This window comes from Canis lupus, chromosome 7 (genome assembly GCF_011100685.1).
Source record: "Canis lupus familiaris isolate Mischka breed German Shepherd chromosome 7, alternate assembly UU_Cfam_GSD_1.0, whole genome shotgun sequence".
Lineage (NCBI taxonomy): Eukaryota > Metazoa > Chordata > Mammalia > Carnivora > Canidae > Canis > Canis lupus.
The window spans coordinates 1,705,698-1,728,252 of record NC_049228.1 but is presented as its reverse complement, the minus strand read 5'-3'; the positions used below and the strand labels follow the sequence as shown (position 1 = coordinate 1,728,252).

The 22,555-nt window shown below is 55.8% G+C and overlaps 1 protein-coding gene across 1 annotated transcript in view; it reads left to right on the top strand.

The window, feature by feature from the left end:
• Nucleotides 1–2,624: 2,624 nt before the first annotated feature.
• Nucleotides 2,625–22,555, top strand: part of PKP1 (plakophilin 1 (ectodermal dysplasia/skin fragility syndrome)) — a 45,829-nt gene continuing 25,898 nt past the window's right edge. Inside the window, 2 exon segments of the mRNA NM_001287161.1 lie at nt 2,625–3,003; nt 11,726–11,832. Of these exon segments, the coding sequence (NP_001274090.1) occupies nt 2,802–3,003; nt 11,726–11,832 (309 nt within the window). The 5' untranslated portion in view covers nt 2,625–2,801.

Here is a 22,555-nt window from a genome sequence, read left to right as displayed (position 1 = left end):
AGCAGACTTGCTACTGGCTCTGCAGATATTAGCACTCCCTCAGTCCACTGCCAGGCTTCCCTTCACTCTGATGTGGGGTAGGAGAGACAAAGAAAATGTCATCCAGAGGAGGTGCTTCAAGATTCCCCTTCTTACGTAGCCCCATGGGTGACATCCGAATCCCGGAGTGTTAGGGCGAGGGTGGATTTGGTGAGCTATCAAATCTACCTCCACTCCTTACAGATCTGGTGCCAGGCGAGAGGCAGGGACTGGTCTGGCATCATGAAGGTAGTTAGTGACACAACTGGAACCGGTACACGGGTTGCTGGACTTTCATGCCACGTGATAGAAACAGATCCTGGTAAAAGATTGATCCATGAAAGGCTTTTGAGCCTTCTGCTTGTCACCGGGAAATCACAAGGAGGCAGCCTGGCACTACCATGGGGTGCCCACACTCTGGATCCAGTGTGCCTGTGTTTGGCCCTGTCTCTGCCACTCACCAGCTCAGTGGCCCCACTGAGCCTGTTTCCTCATCTCAAAAAGAAAGATGATGGCCTTGACACTGATACTCACCTTGTAGGATCACTGTAAGGATTCGGATGAGATGGTCCATGCAAAGGGCCCAGAACCGTACCTGGTTTGTAGGCTGACTGCTTGAAGGAGCATAGCAAATGTTGGATATTGCTATCAATATGTCAAAGGAATGTCAAGATCGAAATAACCGAGAAACTAAACTTTGTATCTGGGAACAATTTTAAAGATGATCAGTTTCAACTTGCAGGGGCTACAGTACGGCCTTTCATAGCAGTAGAGGCTGTGCAGTCACCTTCGTCAGGGCTCTTCCACCTGCTTGAGGTAGCAAAATTATCATTATATAAAGACGTAATTAACATTTATTGTAGCTAGCATATTAGGTTTTAGATAGGGCAAATGTGTGATACAATGCAGTTGTATTTTTATGTGCTGTTATGTATACTTTATAGTACACTGGGGCCTTTATATAATCAGTGAGCACTGTACTTTAATGCCCATTTTATAGGACTTTTATAAGGGAGGTCAGATAGTATGGAGGGAAGAGCAGTGACCCAGGAGTCACCAGGCCTGAATGGAATGAAGGCTTTGCCTCATATTAACTGGGTGACACTAGGGCAAGCTATCTCCTCTCCTCATCGGAAAAATTGGGAGGCTGGGCTGGATGATGTCCAAGGATCCACCCAGCACTGACGGCCCATGGCTGGAAGCAGGATCTTAAAATTTCAAGCGATGATAGAGGTCTATGGGTGTTGGACTTCTGTACCTATGACATGTTGTTGGTCACATCTCTGATTTATTTGATGCTAAGCTCTTAGGAAGACAACCCTCGATTTTAAAACTATTTCTCTTGGAAACTACGATCTGCTTTACAATACTCCGCTCTCCACATGGCTACCCCATGCATGATGGGGAAAAGCAGGGGCTCCCTCCATATAACACCCACTTCTCGGGGAATGGGCAAGTGACCTTCACGAGGTCCCTGAGACTGTCGCTCAGGTTTTGCAATCCTTTGTCATACGATTCCCAACTAGCATAGACTGATGGCCCCTTCCTCTGCAGATCAGAAGGGTGAACGAAAAATGAACTAAGCGAGCTGGGAGCGTGAAATACAAAGGGCAGCTAAAGAGGCAGCTGTGATCGCGTAACACAGCTGGAGGACTCCCCAAGAGTGAGGAGCTGACGGGATGGCACACTCCGCAGTTCAAAAAGGATGTCTGGAATATGAATCCTGAGTCATCAAGAAGAGCATGACTTATGTGACCATCCTCTGCTTAAGGAGGGAAGGCAGGGCGTGATGCCATTTAGAAAGATTTCCATCAACACAGTTTTTAAGAATTCTCAGCCTCTTTTAAAACCCTCAGCTAGCTTTGTGGCTGGGACCATACTCCACGTACATCACTATACATGTGTCCCCAGGGGTTTGCGTGTCTAGGAGAATGCACCCATAAGTCCCGGAATAGTAAGTCCAGAGTGGGGCAGCTTTATGGGGCAGGCAGCCTTCCAGGCTGCCAGGAAGGATCTGAGGAGGATACAAGTTAGACTTGACTTTAAGTTGGCTAGCTTTCCTGCTCATTCACCCATTCAACAATATTTTTATTGAGCCCCTAATGCGGGCCAGCCCCATTTTACGCCCGACGTGTGGAGTCTTAGAGGACACACTGTTCACACGGCGCTTTCCTCCGGCGTGCCCGGACACGGCAAGTGTACTGTTTCCTTTGTGTCTCAAGTGGGGTCCTTGAGGCTTCATGCCCCCACCCCAGCCCCTTGGGGAGGAAGCCACCTTAGAGAGTAGGGCGGTTGTCCCCATAGGGTTGAGCGCGCCTTGGGACAGGGGCTGTGCTTCAGCGCTTGGCCTGGGAGCCCCAGCACGGGGCTGGTCTCGCCAGGACCCAGGGCAGCAGGTGGCCGCCCAGCTCTCCCCGGGGGCCTGCTCCAGACCGGCCTGTTCCTCGAGAGAGAGACGTCTCCCTGGGTTCCCCAGCCGAGCGAGCGCATACTTTGTCCCTGAACGAGCAGGGACAGGATGGAGGGGCGTCTCCCGGCCTCGCCCCTGCACGTCACGGGGGAGGGCGGCAGGAGAGGGGAGCCGAGGGCGCAGGGCCTGGGCCCTGCCCCCAGGAGCACCGCGGGCCGAGCCGGCGGTGGGTGGCGCAGGGCGGGGGCGGTATATCCAGTCGGACGGAGGGCGGGCCCGCCAGTGCGAGCGAGCGCAGCGCGGGGACCCGCGGCCAGGCAGGAGCGCACCGCTCGCTCTATGGGCCTGGGGAGCCGCCGACGCAGCCGCAGCCATGAACCCCTCGCCGCTCAAGACCGCCCTGGCCTACGAGTGCTTCCCCGACCAGGACAACTCCACGCTGGCCCTGCCGTCGGACCAGAAGATGAAGACGGGCACGTCGGGCCGCCAGCGCGTGCAGGAGCAGGTGATGATGACCGTCAAGCGGCAGAAGTCCAAGTCCTCGCAGTCGTCCACCCTGAGCCACTCCAACCGAGGTAAGGGCTCTGCGCCCGTGCGCCCCTGAGCCCCCGCGCGCGCCCCTGCGCCCCCGCGCGCCCCTGCGCCCCGGCCTCCCCTGGGCCTGCGGCGGGACCCAGGAGGCGCCTCCCGGGCTGCGGGCGGGGGCGCAGGGGCGCGGGAGGGCGGCCGGGACTGAGGGCGGCCGCAGGTGCACCGGCTCAGAGCCCAGAGCGCGCCGCCCCGCCTGCCCCGGGACCACCCCCCTGCCCACCCCGCCCCTGGGCTCGCCGGGGCTCCCCAGTGCGGCCCCTCACCCCGCGCCCCGACCTGGGGCGCCCAGGCCCGCAGGCTCCGGGTGCAGGAGGCCCAGGGCGCACAGAGGCTGCAGACCCAGGACGCCCCTGGGCCGTGCGCCCCCCGCCCCGCAGGCCCGGCAAGGGCGTCTGCAGGTGCCTCTGTCCTCAGTGGCCACCGCAGAAGTGCCCTCCTCCCCATACCCCTCACTTGGCTTGAGCGGGAAGGAGCAAGCATCAGCAGGTTGGCAAGGCTGCAAATGCCAGGAGGCGCCGGGGCTGAGCGCTCACCGTGAGCACTTGTCCAGTTTAGGTGCCCGGTCCCATGCCCCCCGCTGGTGCTGAGGTCCCCCAAGCCGGGGGCTCAGAGAAAGCATCCTTGAAACTCCAGGAGGAAGGGGCGGCATCTGACAGGGACATTTGTGGAGAATTTTTAGACCACGAACCTTAATACAAAGGCTTCCCAGGAAGAATTACATGCCAACTAGCCAATGTTCTGTTTATTTGTGTGTTTAGTTAAATTTAATAAATACTGATGAAAGATTCTACAGCCCAAACCAGTACAGGCCCACCAAGAGTTATTTAGGGAGTCGGGCCCCTAAGAGAGGGTAAGGGGAGCAGCGGGGGTAGCTAAGAGGAAGGAAGCATGGAGCCCTGCGCACCTCCCGCCACACCCTTGCACTCACGCCAGCTCACATTTCCTCCTGGGCTTGGCCTCTCTCCCTCTCCCCCTCACTCCTGAGCGACCCCTGTGTTGAGCTGAGGGAGGGAGAATGGCTGGTTGAGCGCTTCCCTGGACCCCGAACTTAAAAGCTCTTTGCTGCTGTGTGTGCCCTTCACCCTGGCCTGGGCTCCTGGTCCCCCTCTTGCCAGACTTCTCCTCAAGGTCGCACAGACTCCAGGGCATTTGCCGCCTCTTTTATTTAGTGCTTTGGTAGCTGCTCGCTATCCTTTTCTGGAAGTAGGTTTGAGATCATTAAAAAAAAAAAAAAGGTGTCCCCATTTCTGGCCACAGCCCAGTCACAGCTCGAGACAACCTACTCTCATCTCTGCGCAAGACTTACCTGTCCCCCTCCCGCTCCCATGTCATCCCTGGCCTGAGCTGCAGGCTCACAGCTCCAGAAAAATCTCAAAAATCCCGGGTGCCCCGAACACCCCTTCTTCTTCCCACCAATGGGGATGCGGTGAGTGTCCGTCATCATGCGGTGCCCTTTCTGGCTCTGCCCTTCGTGGGTAATATCCCTCTGATGGGATCTCCTTCTCTCCGTCCCGGGGTCCTCCAGGGGGCTTCAGCCAGGTGAGGGGTGACCTCCCTGGCGAATGCGTACCTCTCCGGAAACAGGCCTCTCCAAGGACTGACCCTGTAGGTGTGTCCCCTCTGCCCTCGGCTCTGGCCAGGTTCCCACAGGGGCAGTTTCCCCAGAGGCGTCCTATGTGGAAGAGGCGGTTAGGTCACTTGGAGCTGGTGTTTCTGGTTTATCTGGCTTTGTTTTCATCAGATTCCCCCTTCTCTTCATCAGAACCGCCCAAGCATTCCCTATTTGCTCAGTGGCCATTCCTCCCAACTCTGCTGTCTCTTTTTGTGTTGGTTTCTATCTCATGCACCTGCTCTGGCTGCTAGGAGGGGCGAGCTGGCCGTTGTGGAAGGACCAGGCCCACCTCATTGCCTTAACTCCTCCTGGATACACCGGAATTCTCCAAGAGAGAAGAGTCCCATTCTCGAGGGTGTCTGGTTCTCTGGGGGCCCCTGAATCCTACCAGGGCCCCTCTGGTTAAGAACACCTGCTCCAAAGAAGGCTGGCCACACCTCACAGGCTGCCTGGCAGGTAGCCACCACGCCTTGTACCCCACAAAGGACAGTCAGGAATCAGCGACTGGTGGTCCCAGCCATAGATCCAGCTTTTCTCCAGGGTCCACCCCGCTAGGGTTTTCTTCTGTCTTATTGGTGAGGGGGAATTGAGTCACCAGGGGTTGGGAGAGGAGCCCCACAGAAGGAGCCTGACACCCAGTACCTATTTCCACCCCTGCCTTCCCCAAAACACAGCAGAGGAGATAGGTGCCTGGCCCTGGTCAGGACGTCCCCGTGGAGGGGGGGCTCCAGGGTCGGGAGACCCTGCGGGAAGAGGCGCCTCTCAACCTGCCTGACCTTCTGGGTCTTTTTCTGAACTGGCTGCTAAGTATTGCTCTCCTGTGCATCAAGGGTGTCCTCATGTGCGTGCGTCAGGGTGCCTTCTCCCACCGTGTGGGAAGCAGGAGGAAACCCAGGGGCTGGGGCTGCCCAGCCTGAGATCTTGGCTGGGGAAACTCGGCCTGCCTGAGCAGGGAGGCCCTCGCAGGAGCTCCCCATGAGCCGCCCTGCTGGGGGCCAGGAGCACCCGTTAGGCAGCCCAAAAGGAATACTTTCCCACCTTCAGGTTCTCTAGAACTTCACTTGGAATCTCTTCCTAACGCTTATCCCGAATCTCATTTGGTCCAACTTGAACGCTGCCGTCACCGTGAATACACATCACGCGCGGAGTCTAAGGACACCGCCTTTCTTTCTCGGATCACTTCTCATTCCAGGGAAATCCCGACGCTACCAGCGTCCTTGTCCTTGTTTGTCTCACTACCTGCATAGACAGCTGTGATGTGTTGTTTTTTTTGTTGTTGTTGTTTTTGTTTTTTTACTTTCAACCTTCTCATAACTACCATTTCTTATGTAAAATGGCCAAACCTGTATTTCTCCATGGTAGGAGATAGGGTTGGGGCCCCCTAGGGCTAGGGAAGGTGCCTGTCCCCTGGTGCGTCAGGCTGCATCTGTCCCTCACGGGGCAGTGACTAGTCGAGGCCTTCCTAGGGGGCAGGCTTGTGCTGGCTTGGTGGCCCGGCCTGCACAGGGGAAGGCCCCCGCCTCGGACCCCACCTTTGTTGGCTTTTCTGTATTTGCCATCGGCCTTGTCGCTGCATAAACCTCTGCCGGAGTGAGGGTCAGCTCAGTCTATTTTCTTGACAGCTGTCCCTTCCAGATGTCACTTCTGGGGTGGGTTTCTGGGGCCCGAATCTGGCACGGGAGAGAGTAAAGGGTGTCTTCGCTTTACCTTGTTCCAGGAACAAAACGCCCTAATTAAACTTCAAATGAACCAATTCCTGTTTCTTTACAATGTACCTTGGCTTGAAGCGAAGGTTTTACCAGAATTTCCGTTTGCCTGTTACAACGCATACAAAAATGCCAGGTATTCCAGAATGTTTCACAGCAGAGTTTGTTTCCCTGGATCCTGCTCCTTTGCTAAATAAAGCTCATTGGCAGAGGTTGGAAAAAAAAAAAGAAGAAGAAGAAAAGAAGAAAGAAAACCAACAAATATTTCTCCCCACGCACCAAATTGTAAATACCAATAAGCCAATCGCTCCAGGTCTAAAACTCGGGGAACTGCTTCTGTCGTGGGCTACGACCCCTAGAGGGTGTGTGATCTTTGGACAAAACAAGGTGCGAGAACATTAGGCATCCTCCCGAGGCTCCCACGGGCACATGCACACCCGCGCCCCTGCACAGACGCACACGCTCTCCGCCGCCTCGCAGTGGTGCTGGGGCAGGAGTCCAGCCTGCGGCCCGGACGCTGAGCGCTGCCTGCACAGATTGCCGGCTGCTGTGTGATGGTGGGCGAGGCACGGCCCCCTCCGGCTTCTGCAACTGTGCGACATGGGGTTAGGTCACCTCCCAAGTGTGCTGTGGTGGTGATCATCGGAGGTAGATTGTGTCGCTCCCTGCCCTGCGCACCGCTCCCCGAGCCGCCTGGAGCTGTCCTTCCCGAAGGCTCCTCCTTGCAACCAGTGGCCCTCACGGGTTCTCAGCATAGAAGCCGGAGAGACACGGGCCCTGGGGGGCACAGATCAGGCCGTGGAGGCACAGCTGGTGCAGATGCCCCACGGCCAGGCCTCCCGAGGAGCCAGGGAGAGGGCGCTGGGGGATGGGGGGGAACACGCACTGCGGGGGACCTCGGCCCTGTTGCAGCCTGTTGGTCAGGCAGGCGGACATCCGGAGTGCCTTGTCCCGGCAGGACCCTGGTCCTGGGCTCAGGAGTGGGGTGGGGATCTAGTGCAAGCGGATCCCTTGCTTCAGGGAGTCCCCAGCCTCCCTGCTTTCGGGGAGAAGGGCCCATAAGTGCATGCGCGTGTGTACACACACACACACACAGTACGGAAGCCACAGCCAGCACAGTGAGCAGAGCAGCTGACCAGAAAGCTGACAGGGTTACGCTGGAGGGTTTGGAGTGCCCAGGGCTGGGTGGGGTCTCACCTCTAGAAGAAGCTGATTTTTGTGCAAGGTTTTGAATGCAGGGAGAGGGTTAGGCCGAGACGAAGAGAATGTTTCAGGTGCAGTGGGTGTGACCTATTTGAAGGCTTGGAGTTGGAAGGGGATGAGTCACCCCCTGCAAAGGTCTGGCTGTCCGGTCCGGTCGGAGAGAGCCGTCCGCATATGCTCACAAAGAAGCTGCCTCCCTTTCAAAGCTTTGGTAGGCGAGGAAGCTCGTGTTGGCCCTATGACACAGGGGAGAATCAGATCATTGTCTCGGGCACCAAAGGGAAGCAGCATCCAGGGACGCTGATGGTCCGAGTGGTGGATTTTGGGAGATGGCTTTACACCCTGGAACACTGACACGGATGAGACAAGCTGTGTGGGCCGAGCTAGCTGGAATTGAGTGTGCACTGGAGAGAGCTGTGCCTTCTCTGGACACTTGCCCTTGACCTTGGGATTCTGTGGGTGGGCAGATGCCTCCCGGGGACAATGCACAAGCTGGGCTGGCGGCCGGTTCCACTGAGAAGCCACCATCCTTTGAGTCTAGCCTGTGCACCCTTCTGGAGAGAAACAGTGGGAATGCAGGTGCTCAGCTACAAGAGTGGGGGTGATTCTGTGGGGTGAGCTGGGTGCTGGGATCTCCTCCCCTTACCGCCGCTGATACCAAGCGTGCTCCTCAAGGAGGGGGCTGTGCCTGTCCTAGAGCTGCTCTCAGATCCTCTGTCTTCCTCCATTACCCCCACCCGACCAGGGACGTTTTTTGGTGGGAAGAGGGCCTGGTTGAGTGGCCTTCAAAGGCTCTGGGCCTGGGCTGCGATTTGGGGGATATGGAGCCTCCAGGCTCCTAAGCCCCTCCACCATGAGGGGTGGGTAGGGACAACTAGTTGAAAGAAAGGGCCTGCGCAGGCCAGGTGTGGCCACATCCCAGCCAGAGCCATACCCTGTGCCCCAGGTCCCAGGGATGGAAGAGACACGGCGCTTGCTGCAGTGGGTGCCCGAGGTACATGATGATGGATGCTGGCACGGTCATGAGGTCCTAGCACTGTTCCGAGGGCGCAGTCAGCCAGTGGCCACGGGACAGGGTGGAGTCGATCAGGAGAAGCTCCCTAGAAACGAGGGACTAGCTGGGGAAGGGGACACTGTCAGAGCCATTACCATCACTGTCACTGAGAGCCCCCGTGTTCTTGCTGTCGAATCTGACTTTCCAAGGGTCACATGCACCAGCCGGACACCCTAGGGTCAGGAGAGGGGAGCAGCACTCTTATTAACAGAGCTCACCTCCTACCTGCACCTCTTTGGTCATCGGGCACAACGCAAAGTGTGACTTCAAGTAGGCAACTTCTCTGGACTCCTCCTCTACCTCAGAACCTTGGGCCCCAAGTGCAGCTGCCATTCTGCCAGAAAAGCCGCACTGGCTGGCATGATGGCAGCCTCATTCTCACAAGGAAAGAAGCAAAGCATCTTAGGGTGGGAGTCAGGTGCTCTGGTCCCCGATTGCAGATGGATCTTAGGGAGTGCCTTCAGGAGCCACCTGGAAGGGCCTGGCGGCCGTGGCCCCACCAGAAGTGAGTGTTATAACCCACACCTGTCATCACTAAAGTCACCACTGGGACACAGAGACTGGCTTTTGGAAGCCTAGGGCATTCCAGAGGTCTTATTCACCCCTGCCTCCATGACAGAGAACTCCCTACCTCCCACATGGAGAAAATTATGTGAGAGGGAGGCAGGCAGGTGCAGGGCATGGAGGGCGGAGATGCTTCATCTGATGACTGAGAGGGTGAGTGATGTCACTGCTGACAGGTTGCCTTTTGAGAAGAAGTGGAGGCCCCATGGGAGCCTGCCCTCCACTGAGCCTCCTGGGGATGCCTCCCCTAGCAGAAAGCCTCGCTGGGGAGCCATAGAACTCTTTGTCTGTCACCACCCTAGATTTTCCACCTGAAAGCAGCTGGCTGACCCACACCTGCCCTTGGGTGAGATATCCCTGCTCTTGGGGCAACAGCCAAGTGAACTCTGGCCTGTCAAACCCTGGAAGAGATGATAGAAGTAGGCTGGATGGAAGGGAGTCAGACGAGACCAGGCTGTCAGCTGCCTCGGGACCTGACCGTGCGTGCCTAGGGTCCTGGCTGCAGTCCCTTCCCTGGTATGGGCTGGTTCTGGGTGTCTGAGCCCATGAGATTGCCTCCAGGCTCCTCCTGACAGAGGCCGCCTTTCGGGGGGGGGGGGGGGGCAGCTTCCCAAGAAAGGAAGAGGAACAAGCTGCCTGCACTCAGTAGGGGAACTTGGATGAAGTCAGAGGCTCAGGAGTCAGGCCTGGGCCCGCAAGACACCTCTCTCTGGGAGGCCCCCGAGGCGGGCAGCAAGGAGGTGGTGGCGCAGCCTTTGATGTCACCCCATCTTCCTTGCAAGCTTCTCTGAATGCCATGGGGCATGAGTTACTATAATCACACAGCCATGGAATGCTGGGGCTGTGTTGGGCCTTTGGGGTATACAGAGGCCAACCCCTTCATTTCACAGAAGAAGAAGCTGAGGCCCAGGGAGAGCAGGTGACTTGCCCAAATATCAGAGCCAATGTCAACACCTCTAGGCTCCCAGGGCAAGTTACCTCTGCCATGGGCGATCACCCTAATGGCCTGTTGATCCTCCGTGATGGCAGGGTGGGAATCAGGGCAGTGCCCCCTCCTATGTGCTATGGGATGGTCCTTTGGCTGGCTTCGGCCAGAGGAAGTGGCCCCAGGCAGAGACACCTGCCACATTCCAGAGCTGCCCCTCTGCTGTTCCTTCTCTTAGCCCAAATACTCCAGTCATCTTACTGCCCCCAAAAGGCTTGGGAATCTGAGCGGGTGTGGCGGGTGGGGAAGGAGCTAATTTGGCTGAGCAAGATCACTGTCAAGCCCTTCCCCCTACACAGGGTTTCTGATGCTGGAGTCTGACCATCACTTCAGAGAAAAGAAGTGCGCATCCCCCTTAGGAGGCTCTCACTGGATCCCACTTTCCTCCCCCTCCCCCCACCCCCCAGAGGGCTCATCATTTAACGAGTGTGGGGCAAGCTTTGCTCCAGATGTCCAGGCCGCAGAGCGATGGCATTCCCCTCACGCAGAGCCCAGTGTCGGGAATGGGACAGCAGGCAGGATGTGGCTCGGGTACAGACAGCAGGACAGTATGTGTTTAGAGGTAGGAGAGATCACCTTGGGCAGGGCTGGTCAGAAGAGGCTTCTCCAAAGGGATGAGATCTTGGACTTGACCTTGAAAGATGGGCGAGATCTGAATGTTGTGGCCGAGAAGGGAAGGCAGAGTCGGCAAGGGGCCTGGTATGAGCAAAGTCGTAGGCATGTCCCGTCAGCTGTGCTTCAAGGACAGTAAGACAGCCAACAGACCAGCTTTTGCCGGTTGGGACTGTTCTTTAGGGTCCACCTACCATCTGGTGAAGAGGAGAAGGGAAGGTAGCCCCACCAGGAGCCCAAAATCCAGTTTGGATTTCTGGGATTCAAAGCCATTTTGCCCCTAATAGCCCTAATGACACTCTGTCCTCTTGCAGAGCCTGTCATTTGTGGGTCTCCAAGCACTCTGAAAACATTAATTAATCCTCACTGGGGCCTTTGAGGTTGGTGGCCACCCCCCCTTCACCATCTAGAACACCTAGGAGATGAAGGAAGGGACAAAAGATCACATCGTCACTAGCGGGGGGCCGGACTGAGGTTTGAAACCAGAGGCTCGCCCCGAATTGGCCTCTAATCAGCCTTCCCTGCTCTGTGGCTCTGACCCCGGGGCTCTGGACCTGGAATGCTGAGATCCTGCCAGCAGTCCCCCAGTGGGGAGCTTATCCTCGTGGACCGTGGAGTCGTGATTCCCTGGAGTGGACTGGCGGTGCTCCACGGCCCTCCAGGCCAACTCCTGACTTGTAGGTGTCAACTTAGCCCAAGCAGCAGGGAGTCCTTCCGTCAGCCCAGGGAGGACTCAGCTGAGATTTGCAGAGCTGTCCCTGCAGCAGCCTGCGTGCGCCCTTCCTTGGCCCTGGCTGTGGAGGGGGTAGAGAGAGAGGTGGCGAGCGGATGATGTATTTCCTACCCTCCTCCTTCAAGAGCTCAGACCTGGTCTCCTCCACGGGGCGCGGTGGACCTGGATGCTGTGGGGAGGAGAGGCGAGTGATCAGCATGGCCATCATTGTCCTAACCCCCTGCCTTTGCCCCCAAGGTTCCATGTACGATGGCCTGGCCGACAATTACAACAACTATGGGACCACCAGCCGGAGCAGCTACTACTCCAAGATGCAGGCGGCGAATGGCTCATGGGGATATCCGGTAAGAAGCTGCTTCCATTCCAAAAGACCTGGAATGTTGAGGGGGATGGCTTAGACTTTACGGTCGGGCAAACCTGCACTGGTTCCTGAGAAGAGTGACACCGGGTGGGAAGGGGCTGCTTTGGTCCATGAAGTGAGGCCCAACAGCCCTGACCGGGGCCATAGGCTTGGCCATTATTTCATGGATGGCTGTTAGTGTCATCTCCTGTTCGGGCTGATTGGATATTGCCAAGTGTCTCAAATGAGAGTGTTTTAGAAAAACATAAAGAAAACAGCCTATTTTCCTAAATGTCTGATATGATCATGGATTTGAGAGAAGTTTGAATTCTTGAGTTCCATTTGTGGATTAACTGAGGAGACCTCCCTGTTCCGTGTGTGCTGATGACCATGGAGAATGCTCTAGAAGTCCCCTGGGGCTGGAAGAGCATGTCCCCTGCAGTGATTCTTAGATAAGAGGGTGCATGCTGGACTGGAGTGTTGCTTGAGTTTATAAGTTGGGCAGGGGCACCTGGCTGGCTCAGTCGGTGGAGCATGTGATTATTGATCTCAGGGTCATGAGTTTGAGTCCTACGTTGGGCTTGGAGTGTCTGTGTCTATAAGTTGGACAAACCTGGATCCAAATTCTATCTCTGCTACTCACTGAGCATGTGGCCATGGGCAAGATATTTCTACCTCTGGGCCTAAGTCTCCTCACATCTAAAATGGATATAACAAAGTCTATCTCATGGTGTTTGTTGTCAGGATTAAATGAAATAATGTGCATGGAAAAAAAAACTGATGACAATCAGTCTTAAGGTATTTTTTTTTTATTAACATAGGTAGAGATGATCCTAAATCCTTTAATCCTGACCCTGTCACTGCCTTTCTGTGTGATTTCCAACCACTATGCCCATCCATCCATTACTGAACAAATATTTATTTAGCCCTACCCCTGCGCCAAAGTCTGTGGTAAATGCTCCGGTGCAACCATACAAACCAGTGTAGGGGGTTTCTTCTACTCGAAAATCAGGGATATTGGGCTCAATGACACCCTGTCTCTAAATTCTATGACTTCCATTTATTTTTTTGCCAGTTTCAACATTAGCCTGTGTGGCTCTTAGGAATTCTTTTGTGAGACAATATGCAGCTGGAGTGAAAGGCTGTTTTTCCAGGGGGCCCGGGGCACTGTCTTCTTGGGACTCCAGGTGTCAGTGGCATTTGCTTGGAGTCCTCGTTGTTTACAGATGTCACCTCTGGGTTTTGGGGTTTTGGGGTCCTGGGCAAGGGACAAGGTAGGTGGTTTATGAGTCAGGTCTTATTTTTGCTGTCAGTTTGAGCCTTCCTTCCTAAGCTCTTCTTGGGGCTAATTTGGGAATATTTGCCTTTCTTGCATGTTACAGGGTAGGGACCAAAGGGAAGAATTAACTTCCCTCCTGCAAATCTATTCCCCTCCCATTTTTCTTATTTTTTTTTTTTATGGCAACTGATACCCTCAGTGCAACATATAGACAGTTGACTGAGCCCATATGTGGCACAGACGTGGATAAAGTGCTTTGACATCACGCGTGATGACCAGAGAGAATCTGACTTAGAGAAAACGGCTTAGTAATGCAGTATAAAGGCTCCTGTGAGACCCCGGGAAGGCCGATCACTGGACTGGACCAGCAGGCGGAATGAGCAATCCTGCCGCCTGTGTGGATGTTACTCGTCTTTTCATCTATTCTGCTACAGATCAGAGCCGGGAAAGCTTAGTCAGGTCCTTTCAGGCTCTATCACTCCGTGGCTCTGAGACTTCGGATAAACCTCTTACCTTCTCTGGGGATCGGTTTAGCGTCTGGGAAGTGGGAATGAGGATCTGTGTGTGTGGACTTCACCCACAGGTCGATGTTACATTAACAGGGAGTGTTATCAGAGGGGCAGCGCGGGGTCATTGCCCTGGAAACTGGCAGCCAAGAACTGCAAAGCACCTCTTTCAGAGGTCTTTCCTTTAAAAAGAAAAAAAAAATCTCGACCTGGCCCACGTTGGGCATTTCTTCTGGTTCATCAACTCCGTCCTCAGTAATCTCGGCAGCTCCTGATGCTCCCAGGCTCCCCCACCCCTCCCCGCGCCTGTCTTCTGACAGTCCATGAAAATGCCTTCCTTTCACGCGCCCAAGGCCCAACCCTCCTTCCTCCTTCTTCGCTGGCGGGACTTCAGACATGACTCACGTCAGGGTAGCTGCTGAGGCACGTCCTGTCTCCTCTCTGCTCAGGAGCGGCTATGGGAACGGCGAAGAGCGCGGCACACATGAGGTTTTGGCAGAGGGAAGGGGGCGAGGTGGCGAGGAAGTGGAATGATGGATATTGGAGCCAGGCCTGCAGCCAGCCAAGGCCGGGGCAAGCCCGACAGGGCCAGGACTGGGGAGGGGGCGAGAGGGACGGCCGGGAGCAGGCTCAGGGTCGGCGACCTATGCCGCGGGCTCTCCCGGGGCTGGTGGCCCTCTCGTCTCCCCCTTCGGCTGAAGGCAGCACGGGGGCCGGGGTGGCCCGAAGCTGCCGGAGAATGATTCCCGCTGCCTTCACGTTTGTCCCGTCAGCCAGCCCGTGTGGGGCAGGTCGGGCCGGGCAGGGGACAAGTGCCCCGCAGACACCCAGCCGGCGGGGTCCTCTCGCCCTCCGTGCCCTGGCAGGGGAGCCGGAGAGCCAGGGTCAGAGGACGACCCGGGCCGGACTTCCTTGCTGTCCTGGGGTCTGCGCCCCTCTGCCGTCACTCCCAGGATCCTGCGACCCTCTAAAAAAATTTTTTTTAGACCCAACTATCCGTGTCATTTAGGAGCTATATGATGTAGGAAAGCCAGCCTTGTTCCTTTGCTGTCATGACCTGTGTTTGAGCAGGGACAGTATTAGCCGCCCTGAGCGCCTCACTCCTTAGATCTGGCTCCAACGAACATCCCAAGAGCCAAGATCTGTCACCGTGAAGTCTGTATGTCATTAAATATGCAGAGAATCTGCAGGCAATTCCAAAAGGAAAGTTCTAAAAATCCTTAAAAAGCCGTGATGCTACCTTACGATTTTGCCTTGTGCTCTGTGTCGGCAGCAGCCTTCTAGTTTGAATATGCCTCTAACTGTGCCACTTCTAGGCCGCCGCCGCCCATGTCGCAAATTAGGGAAACTGAACAGAGAGTCTCATCATCAAATAAAACCTCAAACAGAGTTAGCCTGACACACAAGAGGCATCGGGGGGCTTAAGGGAAAGAAAAGATGGATCCCAAGACCAGTCATTGGCCCAGTCAGCTCCCTGCTGGCCGTGCCAACCTCCTCCTCCTCCAGGGTGGTGCAGATCTCAGGGAGGAGCCAGGGTGGGGGGGCAACGGGTGGGGGCAGTTTCCAGCGCCCCTGCTCAGTTTCTCGGGTTGAGCTTCTGCCGTTCCCTTCCGGTTCTCAGAAGCACACTAGTGAGACGCTCGGGCCCCAGTGGGGTTGACACCGCACAGCTGAGGACGGGCAGGTTCCCAGAGGGTAGATCACTCCGCAGGGTCACAGGGCTGCTCACGAGGACAGCACCCAGAGCCCCGCCACCCAACTCCCAGTCTAGTGGAGTTCTGCTCTCGGTACTCCAGACTTTCGACGGCCCTGGTATGTGGGGTTTTTGCATTGTCTTCTATTTTTGCACCTTGATATTTTAATACCACAACCGTGTTTTGGGGACCCGCATGAGATCTGCGAGTTTGCATCTCTTCATCTCCTCCCTCCTCCTGTCCCCCAACCAAGCCTACTCTTCCCTTGAGGAGCCAGCCTCGTTCAAACGAAGCGGGAAAGCAGCCATTTTTTTCCTTCTTAAACTCAAGCCGGATTCACTGGGCTATAAGGGTTAATGGGGGTCGGGGCAGAGAGGCCAGATAAAATGCAATCAATGTTTGGGACACATTTACACTAAAAAGTCATTTGTCATTTACCCAAAATTCCAGTCTTGTATTTTTAGTTGCCAAACGTGGCAAGCCTAGGTCAGGGCATCTCCCCACAGCACTCTCTGTAATCAAATACAGGACCCCTTGAAGTGCTCCCCTCCCGGGCTGGGGACCCAAACAGGGTTACTCCAGGCCATCCCCACTTCTGGTGAAAAAGTGGAAGGTGTTTGAGTCCCGTTAGGGGACCTTGTAATGGGTCCCTTGAACACCTGCCTCTGGGTCAGCTGAGACCAACTGGGGCGACGAGAGAGCTCGAAGCACTGGAAGGCACAGCCCTTCTGTTCCAAAGCTGGAGACGGGTTCCTACCGCAGGGGTTCGTCCAAGACGAAGCTGAGGCAGGTGGACAATTTTGATTTCCAGGGAATGGCTTTATCTCCTTTTCTGTCATCTCCAGCTCCGATAGATGTTCCTGCTTACAAATCCAGAGGCACACCTTGAACACTCAGGTCTTCCAGGAGTCACATCAAGTGATGCTCTCGGGTGACGGACTGACCTGGACCGTCCGGTCCACCTGGGCATCGTCAGCCGGGAGGTCTGGGCTGGGGGACACCTGGGGCCGTCATATTGAATCACTCAACTGTGCTCACTGAAATCCAGCCCCGTGCTCCCGAGGGTGGGAGTCTCCAGCAGCATAACCAGGGAAAATCCTGCCTTTGTCCTGCTTGTTGACCCCATTTGTCTACTGTAATCCAGGATTCACTGGCAAATCTTTCTCCCAAACCCTGCTTAGCTGAACTTGCCTAACACACACGTCAATATTTGATGACACACCCATGACAGAGTTTTGTGGACAACGTGCTAGGGACCCTCATCCTGAGAAGAACTGATCCTGCCCAGCCCAAACCTGAAGCCACCGGGTGGCCCCCTTTTACAGATGAGAGCGCTGGGGTTGGGTTGCATGAAGCTTCCATAGGGGACGGGAAGCCCAAGCACAGTGTTCTCCAGTTAGCCATGTGGCCGGAGTGTCCCCAAAGGCCAGGCCCTGGACCTGGTACTTCAGAGGAGCTGCCAGAAAGAGACATGATGGGATCCTTGCCCTTGACACAGAGAGACCATCTTTGCCAACCCAGAGTTAACACCGTCTGTTCCCCAAAACACCCCGGTGTGGAGGAGACACTGGATCCAGATCCTGGCTTTGCCCCTTCACCAGCTGTATGACCCAGGCATGTTCTTAACCCGACTGAGCCTCAGCTTGCCCATCTCTGAAATGGGTGAGAATTCCGATTCCTATTCTGAAAGGCAGTAAGGGTTGTGGATCCGGCGTGGCGGATCCGCAGGGGGAGGCTGGATTCTAATCTCAGCTGCGACAGGCTGCGGGATCTGGGGTGGTCTTCCCCTCTCCAGACCTTGGCTTTCCCATCCATGGGGCAAGGCATTTGGGTCAGATCCTAGACAAGGACCGGCTGGCTCGGACCTCTCGGGGTCTCTGTGGGACGTGGGAGCCGAGGGCGAGAGGCTACAGGGCGCCAGCCACAGCCTGCACGGTGGTCTCCCTGGGGGCAGGGGAGGGGCACGTCCTCCGGCTGAGACCCCACTTCTCCCGCTGGGACCCCGCTTCCGGCCTATGGTGGGTAATGGCTTCTGCACGTCCTCCCTGCTTTCATCTGAACATTTCCAAGCACGAGCAGAACAGCAGTTTCATTAACCCTTGCAGCAGGATGGAAAGGCGGCAGGACTCATTCACTTTAGCTTTACGGACAGGAAACAGGCACAGCGACGCTCCAGCTGGCCGCTCCCCTGACTCAAAACCTCTGGCTTCGCCTCCTCCCTGCTCCCATTCCTCAGCTCCGAATGGCCCTGCCCTCCGCGCCGGTGGGGTTCCTCAGGCAGGGCCCGCTGGGCCTCTGTTCTCGAAAAGTCCAGGACAGGCAAGGTGGAGCGGTCCAGGCTCCCTGTCCCGGCAGCCAGGGCTCCTGCTCCGACGCGTGTGCCAACTCCGGGTCCCTACTGCCAGCCAGTGACTCACGCCCTCAGCCCGGGAGGTGAGAGGGTCTGCGGGGCCCCAGGGTACCCCCCGCAAAAGGAGTCAGTGAGCCTGCTGGCTGAGGGACAGGAGGTGCCCGCGAGGCGAGGGGGCTTGGCCCGCGGCGTGATTTCACGGACGCCGGGCCAGACCTCGGACACCCCCTGGAAGAAGCCCGTGGCCGACACCTGCGTCCGGTGTCCCTCAGGGATGGGCCCCTAGCGGGGCGTCCTTTGGCGTTTGATCCTGTCCTCAGGGAGGCCCCTCCTCCTGCTGAGGTCGGGAGCCAGGGAGGCCTCTGCGGAGGCCGGGACGGGCCTCTGCACCACTGGCCCTGATTGTCGCCGGGACCCCGCGCTGGCCCTCAGCTGCCCGGCCACAGACCAGACGGTGGCTCAGCCCGCCTCCGGCTCTGATGGCCCAGATGCTGTGTCTTTCCTCAGGGGATGCCTCCCAGGCCCACAGCTTGGCCTTGCAGAGGGCTGGGGACGTGCTTCCGGCAAGTGCGTGCCCCGGGCACCCGAGGGTGGGCTCCAGGGGAGCAAACGAGGCCCGGCCCCTGGAAGAGCTGCACTTGGAGTGGGGCGTGAAAGGAGATGGGGTGCCCTCGCAGAGGATCTGGGCAGAGCAGGACCCCCCAGGCTGGGGCTCAGTCCGGCAATAGCACCTGGGCCCTCTTTCCTGACCGATCGCCCCCAAGGAGTGCCAGCTCCAGAGCTCTCGCGAGCCTCCCTGGCCTCCGCCTCCGATTCCTGGAGGCCAGGACCCGGGATGCCGTCAGAGCTGAGCCAGCCTGCTGCTCACCGCTCCCTTCGGGTCCTGAGGAGCGCCAGACCCCGGAGGAGGCAGGGAGGACGGCCACGGGGGCAGGAGGCCGGGCAATCTGGCTGGGATGCTCGGGGCCGGGGGGGGGGGGGGGGACTTGGTCACTGTCCCCCCTTCCTCCTCAAGCCCGCATTCACAGTAGAGCCCCCGAGACTTCAGAGGGAAGATTTGAAGAGTTGGGGATAATTGTAAACTTCTTTATTTTACACCAGAAAAAAAAAATTAGTGGAGTTTTGTCCGGGGCCTGGTGTTTGTTTGGTTGCTTGGTCGGTTGGTTTGGTATTTTCTTGGTCCGGACAGGAACCACTGTACTCAACCAACAAGTCTTGAAAGTCCTAACGCTGTAGTTAAAAACAACCGAAGGAGGGAACAGCCGCCGTAGAGGGGATATAATTAAAAGCGACCGTGCGTAGCACAAGCTGACCTAGACCCTGGCCTCCGTTCCCTCATCTGTGGCGGGGCGGGGGTCCTGCCTCAGCTCCGGCCCCAGTCCCCGGAAGGAGCAGGCGCTTTGGGCAGGGCCCCCCCAGGTTCTGGGGTGAGCATGCGGGTGGCAGCTTGCCAGGCCGCCAGCGCCCCGGCGCCCTCGTCTGCGGCCGGGCCTCCCGGGGGAAGCGCCCGATCTCGAGCATCCCCGTCATTTAGTAATTGGGCCGGTGCAGCATTCTGAATCTACACAAAGGCTCACGGGTTATTCCCCCGCCCGATCCTCCGTCTCTGTGAGATCGGCGGGAACCATCGCTCGTCTTCTGATTTTCCGTGCAGGGAAGTCAGGCCGCAGGCAAATGCAGGGACTTGCCCGGTGCCTCTGCTAGACTTGGCAAAACCCAGTCCAGAGCCCAGTGGGCCGGGGTGAGTCAGGATCTCCTGTCCTGCCCCGCCAGCTGCACATGCTCCAAAGCCAGGAAGCAGGGGGACGGGAAGGAGGTCCGCGAAAACAAAGCCCTGGGTAAATCTCCTGATGCCTCTTTTCTGGTGTCAGAGTTTTCCTCTTGTCACAGAGCTCAGCGAGACCAATGGGGCGGCATTTCCCAAGTGGGTGGAAGAGCCATCCCCACCCTCCGCTGGGGTGAGGCTCAGCATTCTCCCCCAGGGCCCTGGCAAGTCTCTACGGAGGCCGTCCTGCCCCGGGAGAGCAAGCTCAGCTGAAAAACAAAATCAAATGGGGTGGGGGGTGGGGGCGAGGGGTAGAGATGAGCTGGGCGGGAAGAGAAGCAGCTCTTGGGCCCTAGACCCCCACCCACCCCGTCCTACTCTCCTGCAGGGCGCACAGCGCACAGCCCCAAGGGGATGAAGGTGGGGTTTGTTCAGAAGCACCCAGCTAGGTTGGGAAGCAGGCGTTTGTGACTCCAGCGGGGGCTGAATCATAGAGCGCCCAAGTCCGAAGAAGCTTCTAGGGCACTCTATAGCTGGAGAAACAGGATCAGAAAGGTGAGATGAGTGCCCAAGGCCGCACAGCCGGACGAGGAAAAACCCAGACTGGAACCCCCGGTCTCCCCGACTCCTTGCCCGGAGCACCTCGTCACACTGTTACATCCGGGGACCCTCGCCACTGTGGGCGACTGTTCCCCAAGCCTACGTGCGTCACTGGCAGTCTGCTGTCACGATTTTTATGGAATCAGTGACCAGCTGTGATTTATTTCTGATGTACTTCATTTTAAATTTCAAAGGAAATTTTGAAAGGAAAATGTATATCACTAACTCAGAAGTGAGAAAAAATAAACAAACAAACAGAAAAACAGGATGCTTTGCCCTGGATGAAAGCTAACTATAACTTATAACCAATACTAATGAATAGAAACAAACAAATCATTTAGTTCCCGGTAGATAAAGCTTTTTTTTTTTTTTTCCTTCCCCCCACCCTTTTTTTTTTCTTTCTGCTCTGAAAGGGAGGCTGGCAAGTACTAAAAAACCTTACTGCCGCCAACCTAGACTTTCTCCTTATGGTAATCAAATGGAAGAAGGAAGAGCTTTCTGTGTGCTTCAATGTTGGCTGTTGAGGTGCGTTAAATGCTCTGATGTCACCTCTCAATCACCTGCGGTGCGTGTCCCACTCTTGGGGAGATTCTGGGTCGCAAAGTCATCACGCAGGATAATTGTCCTAAAGCTGGTCCAGCAGGTCAGGTGAAGCTGAGAACCAAGGAGAAAATCGCCAGAGTGAAGCCCCCTCCCCGAGGTGACCAGCCATACACCCGACGGAATAGTTTTGTTTCTTTAACGGAGCCTTTAAAGATGATATATATTTTTTAACCCTCTGACTCCCTTCATCCATTTCTCCAGCCGCCCCCCACCCCCATTTCTGGCAGCCACCAGTCTGTGCTCTGCGTCTATAAGCATGGGTTTTGTGTATTTGTTCTTGGGGTTTGGGGTTCAGGGAGGATGGGTTTTAGATTCTACATGTAAGAGAGACCATGTGATCATTGTCTTTCTCTGTCTGACTCATTTCACTTAGCGTAAGGCACTCAAGGTCTGTCCATAGTGTCACGAATGACAAGGCTTCGTCGTTTTTATGGCTTAGTAATATTCCATTGTATGTGCCTATACACCACGATTTCTTTATCCATTCATCTGCCGGTGGACACTTCGATCACACCCATGTCTTGGCCACGTAAACAGTGCTTCAGCGAACGTGGGAATGCACGTATCTTTTCAAGTTAGTGTTTTCCTTTTCTTCGGATAAATGGATCACACAGTAGTTTTATTTTTAATTATTCAAGGGAATTCCATCCTGTCTTCCGCAGGGGCTGCACCAGTTTGCATCCCCACCAACAGGGCACAAGGGTCTCCTCTCTGCTTCCTCGCCAGCATTTGTTATTTCTCCTCTTTCTAGCCATTCTAACGGGTGTGAGGTCATATCTCGTTGTGGTTTTGATTTGTATTTCCCTGATAGCTAATGCTGTTGAGCAACTTCTCATGTACCTGTTGGCCATTTGCATATATCTTCTTTGGAAAAACGTCTATTCAGATCTGTCCATTTTTAAATCAGATTTTTGTTTGTTTTTTTTTTCTATTGAGTTGTAGGAGTTCTTTATGTATTTTGGGTATTAGCCACTTATCAGATAATAGGATTTACAAATATTTTCTCCCATTCAGTAGGTTGCCTTTTCGTTTTGGTGATGGTTTCCTTTGCTCTGCAGAAGGGCTCAATAAGCTGGAGTCCCACTTATTTATTTTTGCTTTTGTTTTTTGTTTTTGTTTTTGTTTTTGCTTTGGTGTCAGATTCAAAAATCCATCACCAAGAGTTATGTCAAGGAGCTTACTATGTTTTTTTCTAGCAGTTTTATGGTTTCAGGTAAAGGTGATGTTTCTTTTTTTTAGTATTTTATGTATTTATTTCAGAGAGAGAGCATACACACACGTGGGGAGGAGCAGAGGGAGAGGGAGAGAAGCCCAAGCAGATTCTGAGCTGTGGGCAGAGCCTGGCACGGGGCTCAACCCCTGGACCCTGGGATTATGATCCAAACTAAAATCAAGAGTTGGCTGCTTAACCGACTGAGCCACCCAGGTGCCCCTAGATGAGGTCTCTGACTGAGTGTCTGTTGATGGCCTGCTGAGTGCTGAACTCTGTGGGAGGGCTCCCGGGGGCCAGCCTGGAGAGGGTCCACTGGAGATTCTAGGCCTCTTCCACATCTGTCTGGAGCCCTCATCCACTCTTGGAGGCCCCATGGTGCTGGGAGCAGAGTGGGGGTGCTGCGGGAGGAAGCCTGAGGAAAGTAGGGGAGCTCAGGGCCAGCCAGTGGCCCAGCCCCCTCTTCTCCATCCTCCTGACTGTCCCCGAGGCTTGGAGCAGGGTGGCCCAATTCCCTGAGCATGAAGAAGCTCAGCAAGACTTGGCTAATTCCAGAAACTCCAGGCCCAGCCTCAGGCACCAGTCTTGACATGACTCCCTGCTTTCCCAGCCCAATCTAGGTGTGCTCCATGGTGCATTTGGAATAAGGCGTGGTTGAAAGGGTACAGTCACTTTTCTGCACCTTCACTCTCACGGTCCTGGCCCAGACAGACCAGTTGT